This window comes from Gasterosteus aculeatus, chromosome 4, assembly GCF_964276395.1.
Source record: "Gasterosteus aculeatus chromosome 4, fGasAcu3.hap1.1, whole genome shotgun sequence".
NCBI lineage: Eukaryota > Metazoa > Chordata > Actinopteri > Perciformes > Gasterosteidae > Gasterosteus > Gasterosteus aculeatus.
This window is the reverse complement of record NC_135691.1, coordinates 7,473,004-7,496,898: the sequence shown is the minus strand read 5'-3', so window position 1 is coordinate 7,496,898 and position 23,895 is coordinate 7,473,004. Positions and strand designations below refer to the sequence as shown.

The window sequence follows — 23,895 nt, the reverse complement described above, 5'->3', positions numbered from 1 at the left end:
CAAGATTATTTTGGCATTATGTTTATTGCATATGTACAGTCCAGAACCTAGCGCCTCTTCGGTCAAGACAACGGTTAGTTCTCTGAAAAGGTGTGTGTGTGTGGTTGGCGATGTCCTTGTGGCTGTTAAAAACAGCTGGCTGACGCTGGACGTCCCGGATGCATCTCACTCTGCAGCCTCACACACACATTCAAGCTCAGCTTCAAATAACAAAAAAAACCTCTGCGTGGAAGTCCCTGTTAACAGACTGCAATCTAAGTGTTCTGCAACACCCTTATCCTTAAAATCCTAGACTTCTGCATCCACACATTGTGTCTATCTGAGGCACTTTGTTTTAAATGAGACACTCGGTCCCGTTCCTTTCTCCGGTTGAAAGGACACTTGGTGTAAAGGACAAAACGGCCCTGCCATCGGGCACGTGCATGTGTCTGGTCGGTCCTTCCGGTGACAGTTCATCTTTTATTTTTTTTATTCTGACATGGTCTCAGAAAACGAGCCCTTTCCCCTCTGAGTCTGTTCCAGTCTGTTCAGGATGAACTGGCTGGTGTCGATAAATCGTTCCACGCAGTTGACGAAGCACATTTCCGTCCTGGAGTCCAGCTTCGGTCCGGGTTTGTCCATGCACTTCTCCTGTGGACGACACACGAGACCAGGGGTTTGAAATCAGCGCCCGGGTTGGAGCAGTTTGGAGACATATTAACTTTTAAAAAACAACCAATAATGTAATAAAACGTAATAATAACGCTTAGGTTTTTCACAGTTGGGAAAGTCGGCGTTATTTGACCGACTGCGCGGTACAAAACAGCAAATAAAACAAGTGACCCCAGTCGTAAATAATAATCATAGCATTTAGCTTTAGCATTTAGCTACATAGTTACATACGTGCTAAAGAGGTGAAGCGCAGAGCTGCCTTGCTAGCGTAAAGCTGATCTTACCCAGCAAACTTCAGTCATTTGATGCACCAGCTGCTGAAATCTCTGTTTTTGAGACTCGATTTCGATGAATTGCTGAAGCTGAGGGTCGGCTGTCGCTCCTTGGCCGTTCATATTTTGCTAAAAAGTGTTTGTTTCTGCAATATCGTTCCAATTGTAAATATCTTATCGCTCTGTTACTGACCTTCACGTGTATAACTGGTCGACCGGAAGGCGGAAGTAGTTCAGCCAATCACAGAGCGCGTTCTTCAGGAGGATGTCGTCATCACAGTAAAATTACTATTACTAGTAGTAGTCGTGGTGGTAGTACACATATATTAGAAATATAACACAAATTCCAATCAATCAAAACATCTATAAAAAACGTTACGGTTGATTGGAACGTGAGAACAAAAGGTTTACCAAATATTTTGACACGTTGTCATTTTATTTTCAGTAATTTTCAAAGCCCGTCATACTTGGCTTTTATCTGTGCAATAGATATGTTCTCACAAAGCTTCCCCTCCACATGCAAAGGTGTATACATTTGACAGTGATTCCACAGAATAAAACACACAGGATTCAATAAAGACAGATAACCAACAATAACATATTTCAAATGCTAGCCTCTAGGACTGTACTTCTAGTAATGTAATACATTACATTAGTATGTATATATATCTATGTAGGAAGTTATAGCGGCATTTGTATTACATATATTCACATTACAGAGGACATCAGTGTCACTGGTCACTCCCATGCTCCAGTGGTTGCCCTTGACTTTCCAGGAATAGAAGGAGATAATGCTCTGTGCAGACCAGAGAAAATCCTCAGGGTGTGTGTTGGGGATATCTTGAGATCTACTGGAGCTCGTACAACAAATCCTGAACCGTCAGTGCCAGCTCCTGAAAGGTGGGTCTCTCATCTGCTTTCTGAAATCGAAAAACAAAAAGAATTTGCGAGATTGCAGTTGCTGTTTGGACATTGTGTTCAATGTAATCTCATCAGTCTGTACGGGGTCATCGGTGTAACCTCCAGTGAGGCCCGCAGCCCGACGCAAAATGAATTTACCTCGAGCCAACAGGTCGTCATAAGGCTGTAGACCTTTTCGTTGGCCAGCTGGGGGCGGAAGAGGCGCAGGCCCCGAGACACCTGATCAACTATTTCTGTGTTGTTGAGGCGCTCATACGGAAGCCGTCCCAGGGTGTAGACCTCCCACAGAAGAACCCCTAACAATTTATAGAAAAAGGCGCTGAAGAAAGTCCTGATGATGGTTAGCAGTTTACAGTTATAACTGAGCAGAAATGCGGTGGGGAATTGAAAACATGCACTTTGCTCACCATACGCCCATATGTCTGACTTGCTGCTGAACTTGCAGTAGAGGAGGACCTCGGGAGGTGACCAGCGAACAGGAAACTTGGACCCTGCTGAGCTTGTGTACTCATCATCTAAGACATACCTAAAGCAGGGATTAAGGAAATAGTCAGTGGTCACAGGAAAACAGTACTGAAAGATTGTCAATGGTCGACTCAATGTACTGAAGGTATCAAAAGTTCAATTACTTAAACAATGACCCTACTTAATGCAAACATGTTTGCAGCATTTCCCTACTGTGTTGTTCTAAATGAAGCTAGTTGTCTTATGAGTATAAGTATTTTACCTTGAAAGTCCAAAATCAGTCACTTTAATGGTGCCATTCCCATCAACTAAACAGTTCCTGGCCGCCTGAGGAAAAAGCAAACAAAACTCTTGACTCAACAGTAATCATTACACATTTACTGTTATCTTCAAATATTTAAACCCAGCCTATCTCAACACGATGGAATGATCCAGAGCAAGAAAAGAAAACAACGTAGATCTTTGTCTCTGACCAGGTCTCTGTGGATGTACTGCTGGGACTCGAGATAGGCCATGCCCTCAGAGACGTCTTTACACATCTCCAGGAGCTGGACCGCTGTCGGGTGCTGCGTCAGGCCTTCCCTCAGGTACGTCAGCAGGCAGCCGTTGGGAAGGAACTCAGTCACTATGTAAATGGGTTTCTGCTTGGTGCACACGCCGTACAGCTGGACCAGGTTTTCATGGCGAAGCTTCCTGGTTTAAGCAAAAGGAGAAGGAAGTTAAGTATGAGGGGGTTGGGGTTTTTTCACAGTTATATAAACCACACTTCTCAGTGGGACACATGTGCTTTATGAGTCTAACGCACAAAATCATCAGCATATTTTTTAACTGCAGCTAGTTGAAATGGAGCAAAAGGAAGTTAATGGAGGGAAAAGGGGTCAGCTCATAGAATTCTGGCTTACATCATGATTTTGGCTTCTTCTATGAAATCGTCTTCGGACATGGATCCCTCTTTAATCATTTTAATGGCAACGTCATGCTGGCCCTGCCACTTTCCATACTTCACCACTCCAAACTGACCAGTGCCCAGCTCCTTGATGAAGGTGAGGTAACGGGGGTCAATCTCCCAAACACCTGGGGCAAACAAGGCAGAATCGAGGAGCATAACAGATTTTTAACAGATGTTTTTTTTGTCTTGTTGTGTCTTAAATGATAATTCATTTGGGATTTGGATTTTCTGGTTTCTCCACTGATTGCTTGGCAACTTCAAATTTATTTTGAACATGCATTAAGCAAACATAATACAACATGCGAGTGGTAAGCATTAGAAGTGCTGGTAGGCACAAAAGCAAAGGAGCTTTATTGCTTTTACGTTTAATTAACGGGGCTGTCAACAAAGGCTCGTGCCCTCAAACGCTATTAACAAATCATCACTGTGGTTATGCAATCAGCATGGGAGAGTGGAAAAGTTATGAATTGCTCCCACAGAGACATTTCTAATCAGACACCAGAGATTGATCACCACATATGATTAACAAGCAAACATGTGAATCATATACATTGATATAGTCACACTATACCGTAGCCGAGTCCTGCTGTTGATGGAGGCTGTGCCCGGTTCGATACGATATATTTCAGCCTGCTAACCATACCTAGTGAAGGGGATAACAAAACCAGTCAAAGTCAAAATTGTTGATGCACAGACTCCATTTCCTTGATTTACTGTTAACGTCCTTCATTTCTTTCCCTTCCTCCTGATTTCCTTTTAACAAGCATTCCAATACTTAAAAAAAGAAAATGGCTTCATCTATAACCTATATGTTAAGTTGTTGTATCAACCTGCTGCATTGTGCTGATGGTAGTTGATGAGTTCTGGGATGGTGCTGAAATTATGTTTCTCTGCCAGGTAGAACTGTCCCTGTGCTGTGGTACAGATGTTATAATGTCTGCAGCTTCCCCCAGAGTCCCTGTTGAGAGGAAAGGAAGAGTCACATCAGTCGCATTTATCACGTCTGCATAGTATCTAGTCGCTATAAATATCCACAGCAGTCTTCCAGAGCCGTGCAATGAAAAAAGTTCTGCCAGCAGTCCTGTCCATGTTTTGCATGAAGAATTTACATCTCTCTCCCTCTGTAGCCCTCTGTTTCCGCTTTCATTGCAAACAGTTCTTCTTTTGATACGTTCACACATGACTGGAGCCAGTAGACGCAGTGCAATATACTGCAGCTTACTCACCCGCCGCCCTTACTGAACAAAGACACAGTGTATTTCCCGGCCTTGCTGGAGTCCCGTATCAGGAAGCCACCATCTTTATTCTGGGAAACAACACAAGCTTACGTTTAAAAATTAAACGCAGCTACGTTCTACTCATTTGTAGATTCACAAACTTATCAAAGCTGTCCGCTGCATCACTGCGCATGTCAATGGGTGTACCTCAGTCTTCAACAGGTGCTCTGCCTGGCTACGGTTCATGTTCTTGGAATACCAGCTGTGAAAAGTGAAAGTGAATCAAATTGTTTCTGAAATCTTTTTCTTCAACATTTATTGCTTCAGCAATCAAACATACATCCATGTGCAGACAGAGAGAAGCATCAATCGGCTGAGTGAATACAAATGAATATGAATGAAGGATTATGTGAGGAACTAGAACTGAGAGGCAACACTACAGTGACCATACTCACTCAAATTTTTCTAGCCCATTTGTGGCTTCCACAACGTAATTACAAGGTATGTATCCTTCCTTTCTGCAAAAGAAAAAAAAACATATTTTGTTCATTAGTAATGTAAACAAATGTGCATCTTGGCTGAAATGTGAAGCACTCACGAATACTAAGGATAGGATTTTGCACTTGTGCTTGAAAGGACATTGTTTTAAATGTAAAAGCCATGGGATAAAAATGTAATGTAAGTCGCTTTGGATAAAAGCCTCAGCTAAATGACTTGTAATGGAAAGTAATGTAAGTGATTGCACAGGCTTCTTGCGTTAACGCTTTCTCACCCAAATTTGTCCCGGGCTTTCCACCAGTTCTGATCAGACATCTCCAGGATGGTGTACTCCTCGTCCTTCCTCAACTCCAGGTCTTGGGGTGTCATAGGCGTGTAATCATACTCTGCCATGACAGTCATGCCTACGGAGGGTGAAGGTTCTTCAGGTGGCTGTGGAGGTAAAGGCCGAACAGCCTTTTCCTGGAACAAACACAGGATTAGTGGAGGTATTAATTGAGTTGGCTTTTTGAGTAGTCCGCGAATATCATTGAAAAGGGACTGAGTGTAAACCTCGGTTGGGGTAGGAGGAAGGGGTTTTCTGGATCCCCTTCGATAACATGACTTGGATGAAAGGCCTGTCAAACACACAATTTTATGCATGAATGGAATGAGTCGCCAGTCGGCTAAAGTTTATTGTTGCTGATTTCGAACCAAAGCGAATCTCAATCTCACCGTTCTTACGGTCCAGCACCTTGCAACCCATTGCTTGTTTAACCTCCTGCTGGCAGCAAAGCCACGTCCCATCCGCCCAGAAACAAGGGTGGTACTTCTGCATGAGGTCCTTGTTCAAGCGCACCACTAAGGACAAGTATCGGCACAAACACATTTACATTAAATCAACATTTTCATTTGCATGTGCACCCAGCGCTTCTGTTCCGCAAGGCCCATGGCAATGTTAAGATACGCATTTACTGCATCAGACACGTACACACACACACCGTTCTACAACTTCTAATACCTATACTCACTGTCTTTCAGCTTCTTTATCCACTGAATGCGGGTCTCCTCTGTCTTTGCAAAGACGTACAACGGCCCCTCGTCGTAAATGACCTGTGGCACGAATGAAAAAAAACCCCTAATCACATGTTTTTTCCATACATTGGGTAATTTCCTATTTTCTAATTTACTGGCTTGCGAGTTAATACAAGTGACAGAAGAAAATACCGCGCAAAGGTTTGCATAAGCTGAAGGAAAATGATACAGAGTGTAGATATAGATATAGAGTAACTTCGGCTATCGCTCTTGACGGCTTGTCGTGTGCGTGGGTGCAACGGCAACACCTGTCCAGTCACTGGAAGCCCCGGCTTCAGTTGAGTGTGGTTGATGATTTCACTTTTTAACAATGAACTTTCACATTTTGAACTATTGGAGGTGTGTCGTGGCGTGTGCTTTCACACATTGTTGCAGCTTCCTCTGTGACTGTCGTCAGGCAGACATTTCTTGAGAGTCCCTATCTGTGAGAGAAGTGAATTGACAGACTTGTCTACCTGGAAAGCGTACATGCGCTCCTGCGGGGAATTGGGCTCCGGCTGGACCCACTCCACACATTTGATCTTGTCGAGGTCAACCGATCCCTTCAAACCTTTTCGCTTCTGCTCACCAGAGGAGGAGACAGTCAGGTGACTAACAAACAAATGTCATGCCGTTTAAATCAAGTTCATCAGTAGGTCCATGTACGTACCCCTTTGTCAGCATCAAAATCATAGTAGGCTATTTTTTCCCGGGTGAGAACAAACCATCTCTCCTTGTAGTTCAGAGGGGAGGTCTTCTTCTTCTGCTGAGATCGTTTAATGAAGATTTCTTCCAGTATAATGTCTGACATGATTCAGCCAGGATTAATCTACATGGGAACAAAGAATTGGGAATAATGTTGTAAAGCATAACAGTTGCAAAACACCCAACTGTTTCCTTTGTGGCAGAGCTCGACTGAACAGCACATGCGTACTTTCAATCGGGCAGCAAAGGCCCTGTGGTTAGCTCAGCCCTATAAGTTAGTCAACACAACAGTGTTTTCAATTACTTTGAAAAGGCTATGCAACAGAATTTGAGTCGACGAAGTCATGCACAGAGAAAAAGCAATGGCACTGATGTTGAAGGAGAAGAAGAGATATGCAGCATGAACGCGAGCAGATATCAGCGTGTGATTAGCTGCAGTTTGCATAAGCCCATCTTTTCCTGCCAACGTCATCCTTTTCAACTCCGAACCCCCCCCTCCTCATGTGTCGCATCTGCTCCCTCGGCTACTGTATCTTGGTCAACGTCGTTCTATATTTTTTTTAGCCACAACAGACAATGTTCCCATCACAAGGCTTTCTCTGTCACGTAGGAGGCCCGCGGACGTGGTTCCATTCGAACAGACCTCCGAAGCGAGACAACAAGACGTCATTCCTAAAACATGGACCAAGGTAGCATCACGAAAGATATTGAACTACATGCAGTAGATAGGTATTTAGTTCAGAGTGATTTGGTCGCAAATGGAGAAGAAAAAAGGCGCATGAACATGAATAGCTAGCGACAGGCTAGTGTGTTTACTTATCACGACCCTACAGGACTCGGCCCGTACAATCACCTCTAGCTCGCTCTGACTGACGCAGACGTTTACTGTAAATAGCAGAAAAGCACCATATAAAATACTAACAAACTACAAATGGCCACACTGCACCGTTTGGTACACAGATAAAGAGCAATATCTCTTTCAGATGTGTTCGCTTCGGCCTCGGACTATTTTCAGCTTGTGAGCACTTCCTTTTATCATTTGGACTGCGACTTTAAAACCACCATAAGTGTCTCTCTCCCCACTAACCGGTGTGCGTGCGTGTGTCACATTTCTTCATACTAGACTGACGATACCTATCAGTCTTTGCACCGTCATAAACAGAGAGCAGTGTTCCCTATTCTGTGAAACATTGTTTTCTCATTCCTCATTCTTCGCAGCCTCACATCGCCGTGTTGAGTACAGGGGTCAGCAGACTCTGACGGCTGAGGACCAACACACTGATGTAGCATCCCCTCTCTCCTTCTCTTGGATCGGGTGCAGCCAGCTGAGTGAAATGCTTCACTGTAACATGGCCACCAGAAGGAGATTTTTCTTTTGTGTGTTTCTTTCGAAGGGAGACGACGCACAGCGGCTGACACAGATGAACCGATAGGGAAGTTGCATCAGTGTTGTACTGCAACGTGAAGGGAGAAGAAACCCAGGCCTCTGTCGTGCTTTGACCCGACATTATTTACATCATTTTCTTAAATGTGGTTATCATTAGCACATTTAATGACGTGGGATGGTAACGCATTTACAGCTACGTGTTAGAACCGTTTTTTCTTGGATTTTACAGAATTCCCTGCATTGCTGCACAAGACAGCAACACTTTAACAAACTATCTCAATGTATGTATTAATGCAAACAAAGAAATGCTCCTTTTTACTGTACACAAGGCAACTTTTCAGCAACTCAACAGTAAGGAATACACCAAAGTCATATTTGATGTCCTCTAAAAATTACTTTTCTTCTTAACAGGAACTTGTCAAAATGTTCTCTTTCCTGACGTTTTCTGAAAGATAAGCAGCACATGCAAGAAAGTGTGCATGTGTATGTATGAGTATTTTTGCCTGTGTAAGGGAAAGAGATGTAGATGTTTGTTACAAGTTATGCATGTGGTATTGAACGACAAAGGAGGCTCTCTCGCACATATTGAGATATCACATCCATTTAATATCTCCGCATTGTGTGGAGGTCAATAACATAAATATAAATGAGTATTCCCAGACTTTAAATGTCCTAAATTCTGATGTTCACATGATTCAAGATATCTATTCCATAGATTCCAAAGGTAACCACATGAAAAACACAAGACCACTGTAAAGCTGCGGGATGTGATTATACAAGGGTTTCAAAGTCATGCAAAGAGCAGCAGAATACACTATTTTCCATCTTGGTCGAAAAATAAGTTTGAAACAAACAGATAAAGAAGATAAAGTCACAATGGTTTTAATTATTTTGATTAACAAATATATGTATAGTGGTAATTATGAACTGGGTTTAGGATTGGCAATCAAACTAAAAGTTGTCGTTCCCTTTGAGCGCTCGCTCGCACAAATCTACTCACTACTACTTTTGTCCAAAGGCTTCCAAATGCAATGCACTGATGGCTGCTCTTATCTTTTAGACTTAACTGAACACGTGACTTAAAAACACTTTCTGACCTTACAACCTACTTAACAAAGAGCTTTGACACTTACCCAGACCCCCAAAATAGTACAGCATCAGACAGACAACTTCAGGTGCTGAGGCTTCGAGCAGAGACATGAACCTTTTCCTCACCTCGCTCGCCTTCCATAGAATGTTTGAGTCTGTGATGCAACAAGTTTGAACCCACCCACCGAGAGGAATCGACTCTGCTGACTTCCCCTTTTTCTTCCGGCTCATTTTCATATCAACCCTCTGAAAGGTTTTGGTGATAAGTACAAGCGGGCTAAACACCAACACAGGACTATTTGTCTTAGTGCACACAGCAAACAGCAACATTCATTTTAGGCAAATTCATATTTTGTCAACTTTGCCACTGCCAGTGTTGCAGCAGGAAGATGTGAGCACGCTTCAAGCTGATAAGCCCTGCGGGCATTAGAAAAGACAGCTGATTGTGTTTCTACACGACGACACAATTAACAGCTCTCTGCATCCACGTCACGTTTTGAGCCTTTTCGGTGGGTGGGTGAGTCGTGCGCTGCGGTCCTCCAGGCTCCTCCCCCGCCGCTAGGGGGCGCGCCGCACGTCGCCTGCACCGCGGAGGCCGGCGATAAGACGTGCTTCCGGCCTCGGGCCTCTCTCTTTTCCTCTGCATCGGGACGCAGCCATGGTAAGAATTTCCTTCCCGACTGCGCTTCGCAGAATCAAACTCAATCCGGCCAAATAAACGATCGTATCTGCTTCTGGTCCCCTTCGTGCGTGTTAAGGGTCTTGTGACACACGGAACGATGGTAGTATTGTTCACCTCTTGTTCATTTTACGCACTTAGATTTGCCATTTAAATCGGCTTGCTGTGTTTGGGGCGAATTGCCATCTGCAACGGGTAACATCCCTCCCATTTTCTTTCGAATGAAGTTATATTGAGACGATAGTCTACGTATAATTGGTTAAAGCGTCCGTCGTTACACTCAATTATCGCAACCTCGTACTTTTTAAACACGTTTTTGTGTTGAATTGACGTTAAATGGCTTCCCTGCTAGCTGGTTGCTAGCTAGCTTCATTTGCATTTACACGCTTATCCGCCTGCTACGTTTCCGTGGTAAACACGAGACTACTGTCAGTTATCGGAAACCTCAAATGCTTCAACGTGACACGGTGTCGTTTTGCATTTCAAACATTGTCCTTCTCAAAGTGTAAATAGTTTTATTAATAAATTTACAGTATATTGCAGTGTTCGCCATTAAAACCAATAAAAGCGTCCATCGAGCGGCGCTCGACGTCTTTATGATTAACTTCCCCGCCTGTCACCTGTTGAGCGTGAGCTGTTTTCTCCACTTGCCTTTAGGTTTATTACTGGTGTGTTTATTTATTATCTTGTGTTCTCCAGGTGAACGTCCCGAAGACCCGCAGGACTTACTGCAAGAAGTGCAAGAAGCACCAGCCCCACAAAGTGACCCAGTACAAGAAGGGAAAGGATTCCCTCTTCGCACAGGGTAATTAATCCACTTTTTATAGGTCCATATTTCACTGTATGCTAAATGAGATGTCATGGAATGTAGCTCAACCTGACATGTTCTGCAGGTAAAAGGAGATACGACAGAAAGCAGAGCGGATATGGTGGTCAGACCAAACCCATCTTCAGGAAAAAGGTACGTTTTGCTGTCTGGTGCTGTTAGCCAGGTCACGGTTTGTGTGTGTGTGTTAAATCAGACTCCATGATGTGTGTCTTCAGGCCAAGACTACAAAGAAGATTGTCCTGAGGCTTGAGTGCGTGGAGCCCAACTGTAGATCCAAGAGAATGCTGGCCATCAAGAGATGCAAGCACTTTGAGTTGGGTGGTGACAAGAAGAGAAAGGTAAGACTCGTTCAGGTCATGTTGTTCAGCAATGTTGGTGTGCTTTCCCGCCCCGTCTGTCACGGGCAGTTTCCAGGTATGCTTTCTGAACTGGACCGACTGATTAAGCATTTTATAGTGCACCTTAAAATCCCTCCCCAAATCCTTTGTCTTGTCCGTTCATTGTCTCCCTACCAACTCACTATCTTGAGGTTGTTATCTTGGGTTACTCGCAAAATGAAGTATTCAATCTTATTTCCCATCACTTAAGTTGAACTGCATGTACAACATTTCATAAGATTAAACTCTGTAAAGTCATTGTAATAGCCTTACAATGAGGTGGTTTAGTACTAAAAGCAGGATAACAGGACTTGCAAAACAAATTATGCCAGAAATATCATCACTGCCAGATACGAGCTCACATCATTCCTTGGAGTTGAACTACATATCATTTAACTAATTAAGTAACTACGGATTTTCTTTCCTGCAGCATTTAAACGGAAACCCATGTAATTCACACACATGTTTTCCTCTGCATCATTCTAACAAGTGTTGTTCTTGTTCTCACAGGGCCAGGTCATCCAGTTCTAAACTGTGGATCGGTTTCCTGGAGGAAGTCGTCACAATTTTCAATAAATGTATTAACGTACACTGGAGTTCTGCCCCTTTTGTATTTTGATATGCTTATGTGTGCACAATTTCATCTGTCTTTAAGATAATTATTTGCAGCAAAGTCAGCACGTGAACAGTATTTTATTCATGGTAAAGTAGCAGCTGTACAGTATATATAATTTTTGTATAACTCAAGTAAAATAGTTCATTCAAAATCAATCCAGTGCATGCTGGTTACGTGCCTGACCCTGTTGGCTCACAGAATGGTGTGCTTGCGTCTCACAGACGTGTCCTCCCACTGCACCTTATGGGAGCCAGTAAAGTCTCGGATGGGGGTGATGGTCAGCAGAGCCGTGCCTGACGGATTGACTGATAAATGTATTTTGCTACGGGGGGTCTGGACGCCCATTTCCTGGTACTGAGGCAGGATCTGTGTGACGTTGCACTGGGGTTCACAGATCTTCCAGCCAGGAATCGCTTGGATGAAAAATCTTCTTGACCCCCCGAGCTCCAACATGTTGATTACAGCGATAGCCAGTCGGTTCTTGGACAGAGGCCTCTCCCACACCTCAAAAGTGTCCACCTGTAGGAGAAGTTGCACATGATTCCTCACTTTGATCGTCCCCCACAGCTAACAAAGATACATGATCGTGTTTATACACAACCAATTGAGCATTTTCTCTATGGGCTAAATGTAGAAATGCCAATTCCAGGAGGCTAATGTGCTCTGTGTCCCCTCACTCACCTTGGCAGTGCGGTATCCTTGTCTGCCCAGTGCGTCCTGGCTGATGTCTATAATGCGCCTGTTCTGCAGCAGCTCCTTGGAGCGAGGACAGATGTCCCTCAGATCATTGGACACCAGCAGAGGGGCCGCCATGATGGCCCATAGTGCCATCTGAGACTCTTGCTGGGCATGACTGAGACCAAAGTTCCCTATCACCAGCTGCATGGGGAGAATTATGCAACTTAGTCCAACTGACAAGATGCAGCACAACAGCCTATTTAAGAGATGGGATCCTTTTTTTTATTTATATTAAAACCACTACATAGAACCTTAGATTGAGGTCAGGACCATACAGCAGAGAAGAGTACCATATCTGGGTCGTTCCATCCTCCAGGTCCTGCCGCGGGGACGATCATGTCCTGATGAAATGCAGTCCAGTCCAAGATGGACTTCACAGAGCTCCATGAGTCAAACACGTCATCAAAGTTGCGCCAGTGGTTACAGGCCTCACGGATGGCCGTGTAGTTGGGCTGCAGGCACAGAAATGATGCTTAGTGTCATAACACAGATTTTCTAGTAAGTAATTAACATATTTTCTCAACTGCTTATTCAGGCAAAATAAAAACACTAAAATGCAACTTCAAAATGACAACTTTTCTCACCTTTTTAAAGTGCCACTCATACAAAGGCCACTCGCAGGAGTACAGGATACTCCTTCCAGTTTTGTTCAGTGCTTTTGACATGTTCACGTATCCTTAGCCAGAATAAATTAGTGTGTTAAATTAAACCCCATAACAAAACTTGTCTGTTGAAGTTCAGAATCAGAACCACAAAAAACCTGCAATACTGATACACGTAATTAGTCCTTTTAAGTATGTGCATTATGTAAAATACAGGACAATAATTGGGGACTTTTGTCAACATTTTAAAAACTGTAAGTCACCTTTCAAAATTAAAAACTCACCTTCTCCCACCAAGGTCCAGTCCATATTGCAGCCATCAAATTTGAGTAGATCCACATCCCAGTCAGCAAAGGTCTGAGCATCTGTCTCATAGTATCCAAGGCTGCCAGGGTATCCGGCACAGGTGCTTTTCCCTACGTCTGCATAGATGCCCAGTTTCAGTCCCTTAGAATGGACCTTAAGACAAAGAAACACGTTTCAATAAAAGGTACTCCTACCATAAGTAACTACAGCGCACAAAGTAGGCAGTTTCAGATGATCTTCCAAATCAAACTGCTGCTTTGAAAACGAGATATAAACTATTTAAACGCCCTTAGCGCGCTGCATAGTTTGAACACATACCAGCAGGTGGCGATGTTGCAGAGCAAAATACCTTGAGGACACAGCTCTTTCTGAGTGAACCCGAATGTATGTATTTCCCGGTGAACATCATTTTTTTTAGCGCTCTGTGGGAATGAGCTTGTCACAGTGGCCTTCAGCTCAAGGGAGCTGTAGCAAAGAACGTGAATGGCAGCGCACTCCCACACAACACGAATATGTGCCTACGTATCTCCCCCGGCTCTCCAGGTACTTAGTATACACACACACACCGTATGAAATCTGAGACATGCATCCCACTTTCCTCTCCATTATGTAAATAACTTCAGGTCGGCTTAGATGGATGTATAATGAAAAAGGTGATCTAACTGTGTAATCACTTCTACTTCTAGAGTTGTTTAACCAGAGCTTTCTTTTATTTGTCAAATATTTCCACAGTTACTCGCATCGCACCACGCAGTTGTTAACATCGCAAGTGGAATCACTTCAAAGGGAATATGTGCTACACATGACATAGTTTACCATTATGTAACCGATTCTACTATTCATAATGCAGCCTGAAAACGACAATACAAAAAAAGTCATGTCAAGTACATACTCATTTGCCCCCCTCCAGCCGCTGAAGACTATTGAAGTATATCTCACTCCTCCTAAGTCTATCTGAACCCGTCTCTCTTTGATGCCGTGGGAGGAATTACTGCATTAATAGTATGTTCACACCCAGAGTCTCCAGGCCGCTTTCATATCTACCACTCACGTAGTCGGCCAGTTTCTTGATACCGCCCGGGAATCTTTTGGGGTCGGCCTGCAGGCGGCCCCGGGCATCGCGCTGGTGGGAGGGCCAGCAGTCGTCGATGCAGACGTACTCGTAACCGGCCTCTCTCCAGCCCTCCTTCGCCATCACATCTGCCATCTGCATGTACAGTCGCTCGCTGCCACGGCAACAGGACGAGATGGTATCAGTTTGTACGTCGGGGGCAGGAGCAATGGGGCAGAACACGTGTTATTCTCATGATGCCACTCTGTACGTGGTTCATTCTCAACCACGATAACATTTACTTGTATGCAGTCTTTGTTTTTTTATGTATTTATTTACTGGTAGTTGGAGTCAAATTCCACGTATGATTCAGATTCTGATCTGATTTGTGCAGACTTTTGTGTACCTTGTTAAAAATGCTAGGTAGATTTAGTTTATTACATTGCACATGACATTATTATCTCCCAGTGCCTCAAAAAAATAAAGGTACATTTAATCAAACAAACTTTTTACAATCCTGTGTCTTCGTTTCGCTTCTTTCTCAATTAAAAAAGATCATTGTGTAAAGATAATTACACGCTGTCATGATTATTAAATAAAGATTGCATGAAAAACTATGAATGAATGATAATGCTATTAGTTTGGAATGATAATTCCCAAGATAGCTAATGTATAATTTAGTTTAGTTTATTGTGTAAATCCCATTCAGTCACTTCCTGTTTGGGGCTCTAGATTTAAGAGCTTTCATTTACGTTCATTCCCTTTTACGAGATTTTATTATCCATTTTTTATAAACCAGACGTATGAAAGATGAACACATGTGGTTTCGTCATAGCAAGACTGGCAAGAAACAGACGATCGGACCCCGGGAGCCCCGTTGTCTCTTACCTGATGCAGTTGTCGGGGTCGCTGTCACAGTCGGTGTTACACAGGAATCTCTCCCAGTGCAGCCAGCCCATTGTCGGAGTCAGCGCGAGGCCATTGTCCAACGCGTCAGCGGCGGGACTTATTAAAACCACGAGGGCAAGAGCACACGCGACTATGTACATTTTGACAGTTAAACGCGACACTTTTCATTCAACAGTAACAACAGTGTGCGTCTGTGTTTTCAAACCGAGCTACTTCCTTGTTTTGAACTCCTACAGCCCCCCCCCCTCCCCCTTGGAAGAGCGACGGAATTCTGGACCAATAGAATCTAAGCGCGCCTGTAACTGACCAATAGCACTTCAGTGCAAACCCGGAAGCGCTAAAAGTCTGCTGATGGAGTCAGGTAAAAAAACAATGTCAGCTGACATGACGTGAGAGCGTAATAATCATCAGCAAACTACATTAATGTCCATACATATTCTGTTGTATTCATTGATGGAGGTTAACACACAGCTAAAACACTAATGGGGACATTAGACACACACTTTGTAAATCATAGACTTCATGTAATCTTGGTGTTAGTGTTTATAGTAGCTTTAAGGTATAGGAAATCTGACTTAAATCTTTTTAATATTTTAAAAGAGTTGTTCAACTTGAAGATGCTAAAACAGGAAAGTAGTTTCGGCCTCCCAATAGAACCTTCAGAGAGAATGTAATGTTAATGGACTATTACATGGCTGGCTTTCTAGGTATTTGATTATGTTGTAATAAAAGCCACTTAGGAGGGAAATCATCTAGGTCTTAAACATTGTCTGACTCATAGAAAATTACATGTAATACAAGTAAAATTTTAGTTATACTTCAGTACTTGCTTCAACTGTGCTGGTTTACTTCTACTCCACTACATTACAGATATTATTACTTTAATCAAATTTTACAACTAAAACATATTGCACAATTTTTTAATAATCTTTTACTGTTCATAAAGAAATTGCCAAAGATTTTGTACTTCTTATAAAGAATTATAAGTGCATGACTTGTACTTGTAATGGAATATTTGTCCACCTTTTTTAAAAATCTTCACCACTGCTTAAATCTAGATTTTGATACAGAGACCCATAATGAAACAAGGTTTCTGACTTGTTTTCATAGCTTTACGTAGCACAATTCTACTTTAACTGATGTACACAAAAAAAACAAAAAACGTGTAACTAACCATGTTGAAAAATCCCGCTGTCCTATGAAACTCACGGATCTCCAGTGTGTCAACCTTTCATGAGATAAGAAAAAAAACAAAGCTTTGTTCAGTGGGGTTTGAAATGATTTATCTAGCTGTAAAAAATGTCTGAACCTGCAAAGCAACACTAAAATTCAGCTTCCTGTGTGGCAACAACAACAAACTGTTGCCGCCGCCACACAGCATACCTGTGGTCTTTGGACCCTTTTGGTAGAAGTATCTGCATGGTTGGTGATCCCTTATTTTATATTGTTTAAACATGTCCTAATGTACCCCACTGTGCCTTTTGAGGAAGCCTGGCTAATCAGAAAATGCAACACACGCTATTTGCATTAATGTAGGACTTTGTATATCGACGGTGCTTCAAGCTGTTTATTCAATCCGAATCCAAGACACTAATTGGTCTGTTGGAGACGTGAAATTAATTTTACACAGGTGCCTTAATTTAGCTGTAAAAGGACACCCTGCCTACTGAAGCAAATTAATCGTGGATATTTTTCCTTGATAAATTGTCAGCAATCCTCTCACACCCGTGGAGAGAGTGGTGAGCTTTGTTTTTATTGTAATACTTTGCCATTTTGTTGTAATGTTAGGGATTTAAGCCAGAAGTGCACCCCTAGTCAGGAAATTATAGTACGTGTAATAATGTTTAGTGTTAGAATTATAGTTTGTGTGATGTTAGATATTAGTTATTACATTAACATGTTAGATGAAGTGAATGCAATTTCAATCAAACACAATTCATAGTCATTTAAATCATATAAACACTGTACACATTAACATTCTGTCACAATGTGATGTTAAAACCTGGGGACGGATGCCAATTGCCGTTCTTTATGGATTTCTCCCAATTTTATCCCCAAAAAGGGTTTTTTTGGAGTTTTTTCTCCTGTCAGGTAATAAAATGAACAACTTATTTCAAGGCAGCCGACTGAGGCAAATGTCTTGAGAATTGAACCACATGAACTGTTTTAGATCTTATGATGAAGTGTGATGAACGGTGATCATTAGTGATGGGTTGTTGTAATTAAAGTGTACTAGTTATAAGATGAAAACTTAAACGATGTATGCTTTGTTGGGTTCACTCATTGGGGCATAAAGCCACAGTATCTACATTGAGTGCATTGGAATTTGAGGGACAGCTAGGACAGAGAGGTTTCAGGTTACAGCTGCAGCTTCACACCTCGACGTGAAGGGGACAATGGAGGAGGTGACCCTTTGGAGAAGAGGCCAATGACATTCAAATGCACCAAAGAAGACACACCTCAAGAGGTGTCAAAGGACCATGGCGGGGAAAAGACTGTTAGAACTTCTCCTGCAGCCGCGTTGATAAGTCACTTTAGACTTGCTCAGAGAATTCTCTATTTCGCGAAATATTCCACTGTTCGCTTAGTATTTCACTTTGTAATTGTAATCCCTATTACGTTGTTCAGTTATTAAATAACTTTTGATTTTTGAATTTAAACGAATTGACTCATTCGTGTCCTCGTTTCCGGCCGGGACGAGAACAAAGGATTGAGTCCTCCCTCGAGAGCTTCCGAAACCTTAACAGTAATTTGGGAAGTCTCTCGCAAAATAAAACGTTTCTAATGAAACCAACTATAGGGAAGTACAGAGGCCCCAGGGAGTTTAACTTAAAAAAGAGTTGCACTATTTATATCCGCGGACGGCTAAACCCTGCTGTGATCTCGCTCCAGTCATGTTATTGTCAAAACAGACGAGGCAGCGCTCCCGAGTGGGCACAAACCCCGATCATCACAATGGTCCTTGTCTGCAGGCTGTATGTACACAGCGAGCATTAACTGACACCAAAGCTGACCTTTCGGGGAAATGTCAAGGGTGTCGATGGCAACCCTAAAGATTATCAGAGGCTTCCCCCAGGGACCGGCCTGATACAAACAATTTGTCACTTGCTGTAGTTCATATCAGTGCCAGCCAGCGAAGGCGTCGGAGCTCTAAATGTCAGATTTAAATTTGATCCACACACCCCCGCTGATGGATGGAGCAATCCAGCTCACTTGAATACACGGTTTTCTCTTGGTTGTTTTTTTGCAGCGCCGCGTGAAGCATGCATGCCTCTATCTGTAGAGTGGTTAATTGAGATTGTTGACAGATGGGCGGCTGGTGCTTTCTGCCTGACTTATGGCTCCCCGCAGCTTTCACACCGATCCATCACGCTCCCTTCTTCTCCAGCGTCACTAAATTGAAGAGACTTTTTTATGAAGTGCAGGCTATGAAATGAAAGGTAACGCTTTGTTATGGAGGACCTTCTTGCCAAGGAGTTGCATCTCTCTATTAGTATCTAGGTGACAGCGCAAGAAAATGCCATCGAATAGTTGTGGTTCCATAAATATCAATCAATCAGTTACATTTCACTTTGGACTCAGGGTCCACATGACAGAAATAAAACCCTCTATGACCCACATATCCCCAGTGGAAAGTCCTTTATTGACTAGTAATTATTAGCTGTTTAAGTAAAGAAGGATTTTTATCTTTATTTAACAATTCTATATGTTAAGTAACAACTTTTTAAATTCACCGTTATTTTGATCTCATGCGGTTAGTTTAGGGTTTCTATGTTGTGTTCTTCATTCAGTCACAGTTCATATATCACATTACAAGGTTTAAATGTACATACATGTACCATTTTAATTAGAATCTTAGACACCAAACCTCTGAATGCCCCCATAAAGGACTCAGATTTACAGTAATTGTAGTAGTTTTTAAAATGTTGTATTTAGTATATCTTTAATTAAACTGTGAGTACTACAAATGGACCACTCGGTTGGTGGTGATTCAAAACTAAATTGAAGAAATCTGTAATTAGATTTCCCTAGTTTATTCTAAAAAAGATAATTAGAAAGTCATAAATGTCATGTGCTTAAATGTGAATCCATAATCTTATAAACTGTTATATATATCATACCTGCGTGCCCTGGTAGTCAAAAATATTTTAACTCCTTTTACCCACTTTTCCAAGCTCCTATTGCAAAGATACAATTCTCAGATATGTGTGAATAATATTAAATTCCTCGTCACAGAAGGGCTCCACAGTGTGTTGCTTCAACAGTTTTAATGTTGCAGGAGCCACATGTTCTGTATTCCTTCATATTAAGACATTTTGAGAAAAGTAGAGTGCTAACATGCATTATTGCTTCAATTTATTTTTTATATTTATATTTGGATTCTATACAGCTCCTTTCAAATGATTATCACCAGAGTGAATCAATAAAACTTAATAATAAACCATTCATTAAATACTTTATTCCCTACTTTCTAGCTAACGGCTTCAAATGAAAGAATTACCAAGTAAATCAAAGGAATTGTGAATGAAAAGAGAAAATTCAATAACCTCTGTTCCAATACTCAGACTGACTTCAACCATCTGTCACATTTCTATCCGAGCGATGATATAGTGCATAATCAGGATTTTACTCTCTTGCCAATGTGAAAATGATGTTTAATATCAGCATCGTAGGGATTGCATCTGAACTATTATTATTACTACTGATCTTAGGAGCAGCTAACAGCAGATAGTTACAGAGCCTCTGAATACTGAACTCAAGGGAACTTTGAGAAAATACTTTCTATTATAAAGTTTTTCTGGTCCCTACAGGTACACAAAGACTGGTCTTCTGGCCTTAGTCACAAAAGCGGGATGTACCTCCATGACTAATTCTACCCCTGTGTAGACCTGATGATGCACTGTGTCGACCATAATTAGACATAACTGTGTATAGTAGTGTATACTATAGCTGGTAAACAAAGTATATTGTAAAATCAATACCAAGCAAAGAGAGAAATTACATTTGTGATGGAATCAAACATTTTAGCTGCTCAGAATGCAGGGCGTTTACTCAAGGATATTTTGAGGCGGTCTACTTGGCGTCTGCTTTCTTATTGATCTGTGGCATTTTTCATTTCTTTGTCTGTTCGAGGACAGTAGATGGATAAAGGAAACTTCAGAGACAATCGAGCTAAAACTGGTAAAAATAGGCTCCTTTAGATATTTCCAACTCCCCCAATGTTTGCGTCATTGTGTGGATTCCAGCTCGTTCTTCCTCTCTGTTCCTTTTCATCAGACACTTCTCTACTTTCCCAGACCCTTCATAATTTGCCACTCCCGTAACGATAGATTCACCCCACCTTCCTCACCTTAGCGTGTCTGCTCATCCCCCCACCTGCACCAATACATATACATAAAACATCCTACTTCCTCCTGTCAGTTGTTTAATTGTCAAAGTTTCTTTGCTTTTGAACCACACTTTCCGGCTAACCTGTCTACCTGTCTACCTGTCTACCTGTCTACGCGTCTACCTGTCTACCACAACAGGTCATTCGATCACTGAGCTGTCACACTCTGTCTCACTCTCCATCCTGCTGCCTGACACAAACTGGAACTTGTTGTACCAATAAATACTGGATTACTGCGCCTATTTCAGTAGACAGATTCATGTGAAACAGCTGATGACTGAATCGGTTGGACCAGTATTTAAAAATGAGGTTTTATTGATGGATTGAATGAGCAAACATGTTTTTTTAGCTACATCATACTGCAAATACTGACAGTGCACACTGGGTCGTACTGAATTCAGGATTATCTGAATATCTATTGGGACATACTAAATCCTCTCTAAACAGAATGGTAGTACGGGTATTGGAACTCACAGACACTCAAGTATTTTTGATTAAATTACACAACATTATGTGAGATGTGAATTAAACAGCAATTAAATTCTATTTTTTAGTTGTTTTACCACCTCGAAAAAAAAAAAATGTAATTCTTTTTCACACCATCCTTTGTATGTTTTCCTTCCACAGCACACTCTAAAATGTACTGTATTTAGTCCATTCTGTCTGCTCTTAATAAACCTTTATGATGATATTATCTGCGAGTATGGTGACATTAGCATTTAGCTATTTGTCATGTTAAAGCTATTGTCATTGGATTAAAGGGCTCGTGAGTTGATACATCACATCCCAATAAGTCCATATGTTTTTTGCACACTTATGACTGACTAATTGTCTTGCTAAATTAAAATAATTTGGAGTGTGAATCCCAAACATTTGGGGTTGAATTAATATTCATGAGTAGTCGCATTGTAGAGAGGAACAATTTTTACACTAAACTTAAAAACACAGCGGTATGTCAAACGTTTACTGAATAGCTGAGAGCACATCTCCTTGTGCTTTACTTGTTTTGCTGCGTATGTTCCAGCCAGAGTGATCTTCTTTCGGGGTGTTTTCTCGCTTATGGACTACAACATTTTCAGGGTTATTTATAATTGTGTGTGCGTTTTACAGAGAGTACAGTAACCGCACTAGATGCAAGAAAATAAGGCCTCTTGCCATCCATGAAGTGAAGATGATTTTACCCGTTCACACTCATCTTTCACGGTTCGCATGTTGCATCTGTGTAATGGATGCAGGCCTGACCTTTTCACATTGAGATGAACTGCGATGCCAGAAATTCCCCCCACAGCTGGGATGAGCCAAACCAACCATGTACCAAGCAGTTTGCAGCTTCAAAGTGTAGACCTGTACATCAAATGAATGTTCTGTAGACTCTGTCTGGAACTAAAGACTGTCATATTTAAATGGACTCCATTGGAGCACTTCCCATTGGTATTGAAAGTGGAGAATCACTAGGATGAAAAAATTACCTGAAAAAATTCTTCTGTGTAGAAGTTCAATATGTTTCAGGTTAGAAAAAACCCTTCAAATTGATTCCTCTGGATGGGTTTGCAGCCCAGAGCACATATTTTAAGAAAAATAAATTATGTTACACATGCACACAATTCTACAGCTTTGTCATCACATAAAATGTTATATTGTTCTTGTTAATGAAAATCAGAAATATCCTAAGGGGAGCACTTTATAAAGGCATATTCCATCTGGTCATACAGAGGGAAGAGCCAAGTAAAACATTTAAAAAAAGGTCTTATTAACTTCCCCTTCCTTCCTTACACTATAAACATCATCCGTTACAACAGCAAAAAGGGCATGTGGGACCTTAGTGAACAGAAGAACAAGCATGAACGCATACTGTCTGTCAGGGTTGCGGGTGGAAGGCAGGACTCAAACGCAGAGTTGTCAGGAAACACAAAGGACTTTAATAGTCAATGTTCAAAAACACAGGAACCGGGAGGAAACGCAGCAGGCAACATGTGTGACAAAAGACAATGACGCGACAAGTGACACAGGAGACACATGGCTTAAATACACAAGGGAGGTGCAGGTGATTGGACACAGGTGGAAACTATTAGACGATCACAGGGGATGACGGGACAAGGCAGGAAGTGAAGTTACCCGGGGACACGAGTGGCAGAAAACTACAAAATACAACAGGAAGTGAAACCACACCGTGACAGTACCCCCCCCTCAAGGACCGACTTCCAGGCGGCTCACACTAGAGCAAAACAAGGGGTGGGGGGGCAGGGAAACCAGAGACGTTGGTCGGACCACCCGGGAAACTCTGGCGGGCGGCCCGGTGGGTGGCCAGACGAGCGGGGAGCCTCTGGGGGTCGGCCCGGCGGGCGGTCACCAAGCCGGCTCCGGAGCGGCGACTGCAGGGCACGGAACGTCTCTAGAATGGCAGGCTTGGGGACACGGGAAACCTCTGGGGTCGGCGGCGGCAGCTCGGGGACACGGGAAACCTCTGGGGTCGGCGGCGGCAGCTCGGGGACACGGAACACCTCCGCGGTTGTCGGCGGCGGCAGCTCGGGGACACGGAACACCTCCGCGGTTGTCGGCGGCGGCAGCTCGGGGACACGGAACACCTCCGCGGTTGTCGGCGGCGGCAGCTCGGGGACACGGAACACCTCCGCGGTTGTCGTCGCCGTCGGCTCGGGGACACGGAACACCTCCGCGGTTGTCGCCGTCGGCTCGGGGACACGGAACACCTCCGCGGTTGTCGCCGTCGGCTCGGGGACACGGAACACCTCCGCGGTTGTCGCCGTCGGCTCGGGGACACGGAACACCTCCGCGGTTGTCGCCGTCGGCTCGGGGACACGGAACACCTCCGCGGTTGTCGCCGTCGGCTCGGGGACACGGAACACCTCCGCGGTTGTCGCCGTCGGCTCGGGGACACGGAACACCTCCGTAGTCGTCGCCGTCGGCTCGGGGACACGGAACACCTCCGTAGTCGTCGCCGTCGGCTCGGGGACACGGAACACCTCCGTAGTCGTCGCCGTCGGCTCGGGGACACGGAACACCTCCGTAGTCGTCGCCGTCGGCTCGGGGACACGGAACACCTCCGTAGTCGTCGCCGTCGGCTCGGGGACACGGAACACCTCCGTAGTCGGCTCCGTCGGCTCGGGGACACGGAACACCTCCGTAGTCGGCTCCGTCGGCTCGGGGACACGGAACACCTCCGTAGTCGGCTCC

General features: G+C 43.2%; 4 protein-coding genes and 1 long non-coding RNA gene across 6 annotated transcripts; 2 read left to right on the top strand and 3 right to left on the bottom strand.

Annotated features, from left to right (window-relative positions):
- Window positions 1–5: 5 nt before the first annotated feature.
- On the bottom strand, window positions 6–1,163 carry timm8a (translocase of inner mitochondrial membrane 8 homolog A (yeast)). The gene is made up of 2 exons (XM_040175106.2): window positions 936–1,163; window positions 6–630 (listed from the first exon to the last, which is right to left on the bottom strand). The coding sequence occupies exons 1-2, from the start codon at window positions 1,044–1,046 to the stop codon at window positions 469–471; spliced, it is 273 nt and encodes a 90-aa protein (XP_040031040.1). The 5' UTR covers window positions 1,047–1,163; the 3' UTR covers window positions 6–468.
- A 177-nt stretch (window positions 1,164–1,340) lies between these two features.
- Window positions 1,341–9,434, bottom strand: btk (Bruton agammaglobulinemia tyrosine kinase). The gene is made up of 18 exons (XM_040175100.2): window positions 9,252–9,434; window positions 6,697–6,855; window positions 6,503–6,607; window positions 5,984–6,065; window positions 5,688–5,813; window positions 5,526–5,590; window positions 5,248–5,435; window positions 4,931–4,993; window positions 4,683–4,737; window positions 4,485–4,564; window positions 4,089–4,216; window positions 3,830–3,901; window positions 3,212–3,383; window positions 2,783–3,002; window positions 2,572–2,636; window positions 2,252–2,370; window positions 1,983–2,140; window positions 1,341–1,843 (listed from the first exon to the last, which is right to left on the bottom strand). Exons 2-18 carry the CDS (start codon window positions 6,835–6,837, stop codon window positions 1,772–1,774), a joined length of 1,911 nt encoding a protein of 636 aa, XP_040031034.1. The 5' UTR covers window positions 6,838–6,855; window positions 9,252–9,434; the 3' UTR covers window positions 1,341–1,771.
- LOC144406126 (uncharacterized) lies at window positions 1,687–8,514 on the top strand. Its single transcript, XR_013467317.1, has 4 exons — window positions 1,687–1,823; window positions 2,786–2,896; window positions 7,342–7,420; window positions 7,950–8,514. It is a non-coding gene; the product is annotated as an uncharacterized LOC144406126 (long non-coding RNA).
- Window positions 9,435–9,455: 21 nt separating the features above from the next.
- On the top strand, window positions 9,456–11,683 carry rpl36a (ribosomal protein L36A). Of its 2 annotated transcripts, none has more exons than XM_040175104.2 (5): window positions 9,456–9,868; window positions 10,586–10,691; window positions 10,780–10,847; window positions 10,931–11,053; window positions 11,603–11,683. In XM_040175104.2, exons 1-5 carry the CDS (start codon window positions 9,866–9,868, stop codon window positions 11,621–11,623), a joined length of 321 nt encoding a protein of 106 aa, XP_040031038.1. In that variant the 5' UTR covers window positions 9,456–9,865; the 3' UTR covers window positions 11,624–11,683. The 2 variants fall into 2 exon arrangements, with proteins under 2 accessions (XP_040031038.1, XP_040031039.1); XM_040175105.2 differs by having other exon boundaries at window positions 9,697–9,989.
- An 83-nt stretch (window positions 11,684–11,766) lies between these two features.
- gla (galactosidase, alpha) lies at window positions 11,767–15,572 on the bottom strand. The gene is made up of 7 exons (XM_040175102.2): window positions 15,294–15,572; window positions 14,406–14,580; window positions 13,333–13,507; window positions 13,031–13,122; window positions 12,737–12,898; window positions 12,390–12,587; window positions 11,767–12,227 (listed from the first exon to the last, which is right to left on the bottom strand). The coding sequence occupies exons 1-7, from the start codon at window positions 15,452–15,454 to the stop codon at window positions 11,901–11,903; spliced, it is 1,290 nt and encodes a 429-aa protein (XP_040031036.1). The 5' UTR covers window positions 15,455–15,572; the 3' UTR covers window positions 11,767–11,900.
- Between the last annotated feature and the right edge of the window lie 8,323 nt (window positions 15,573–23,895).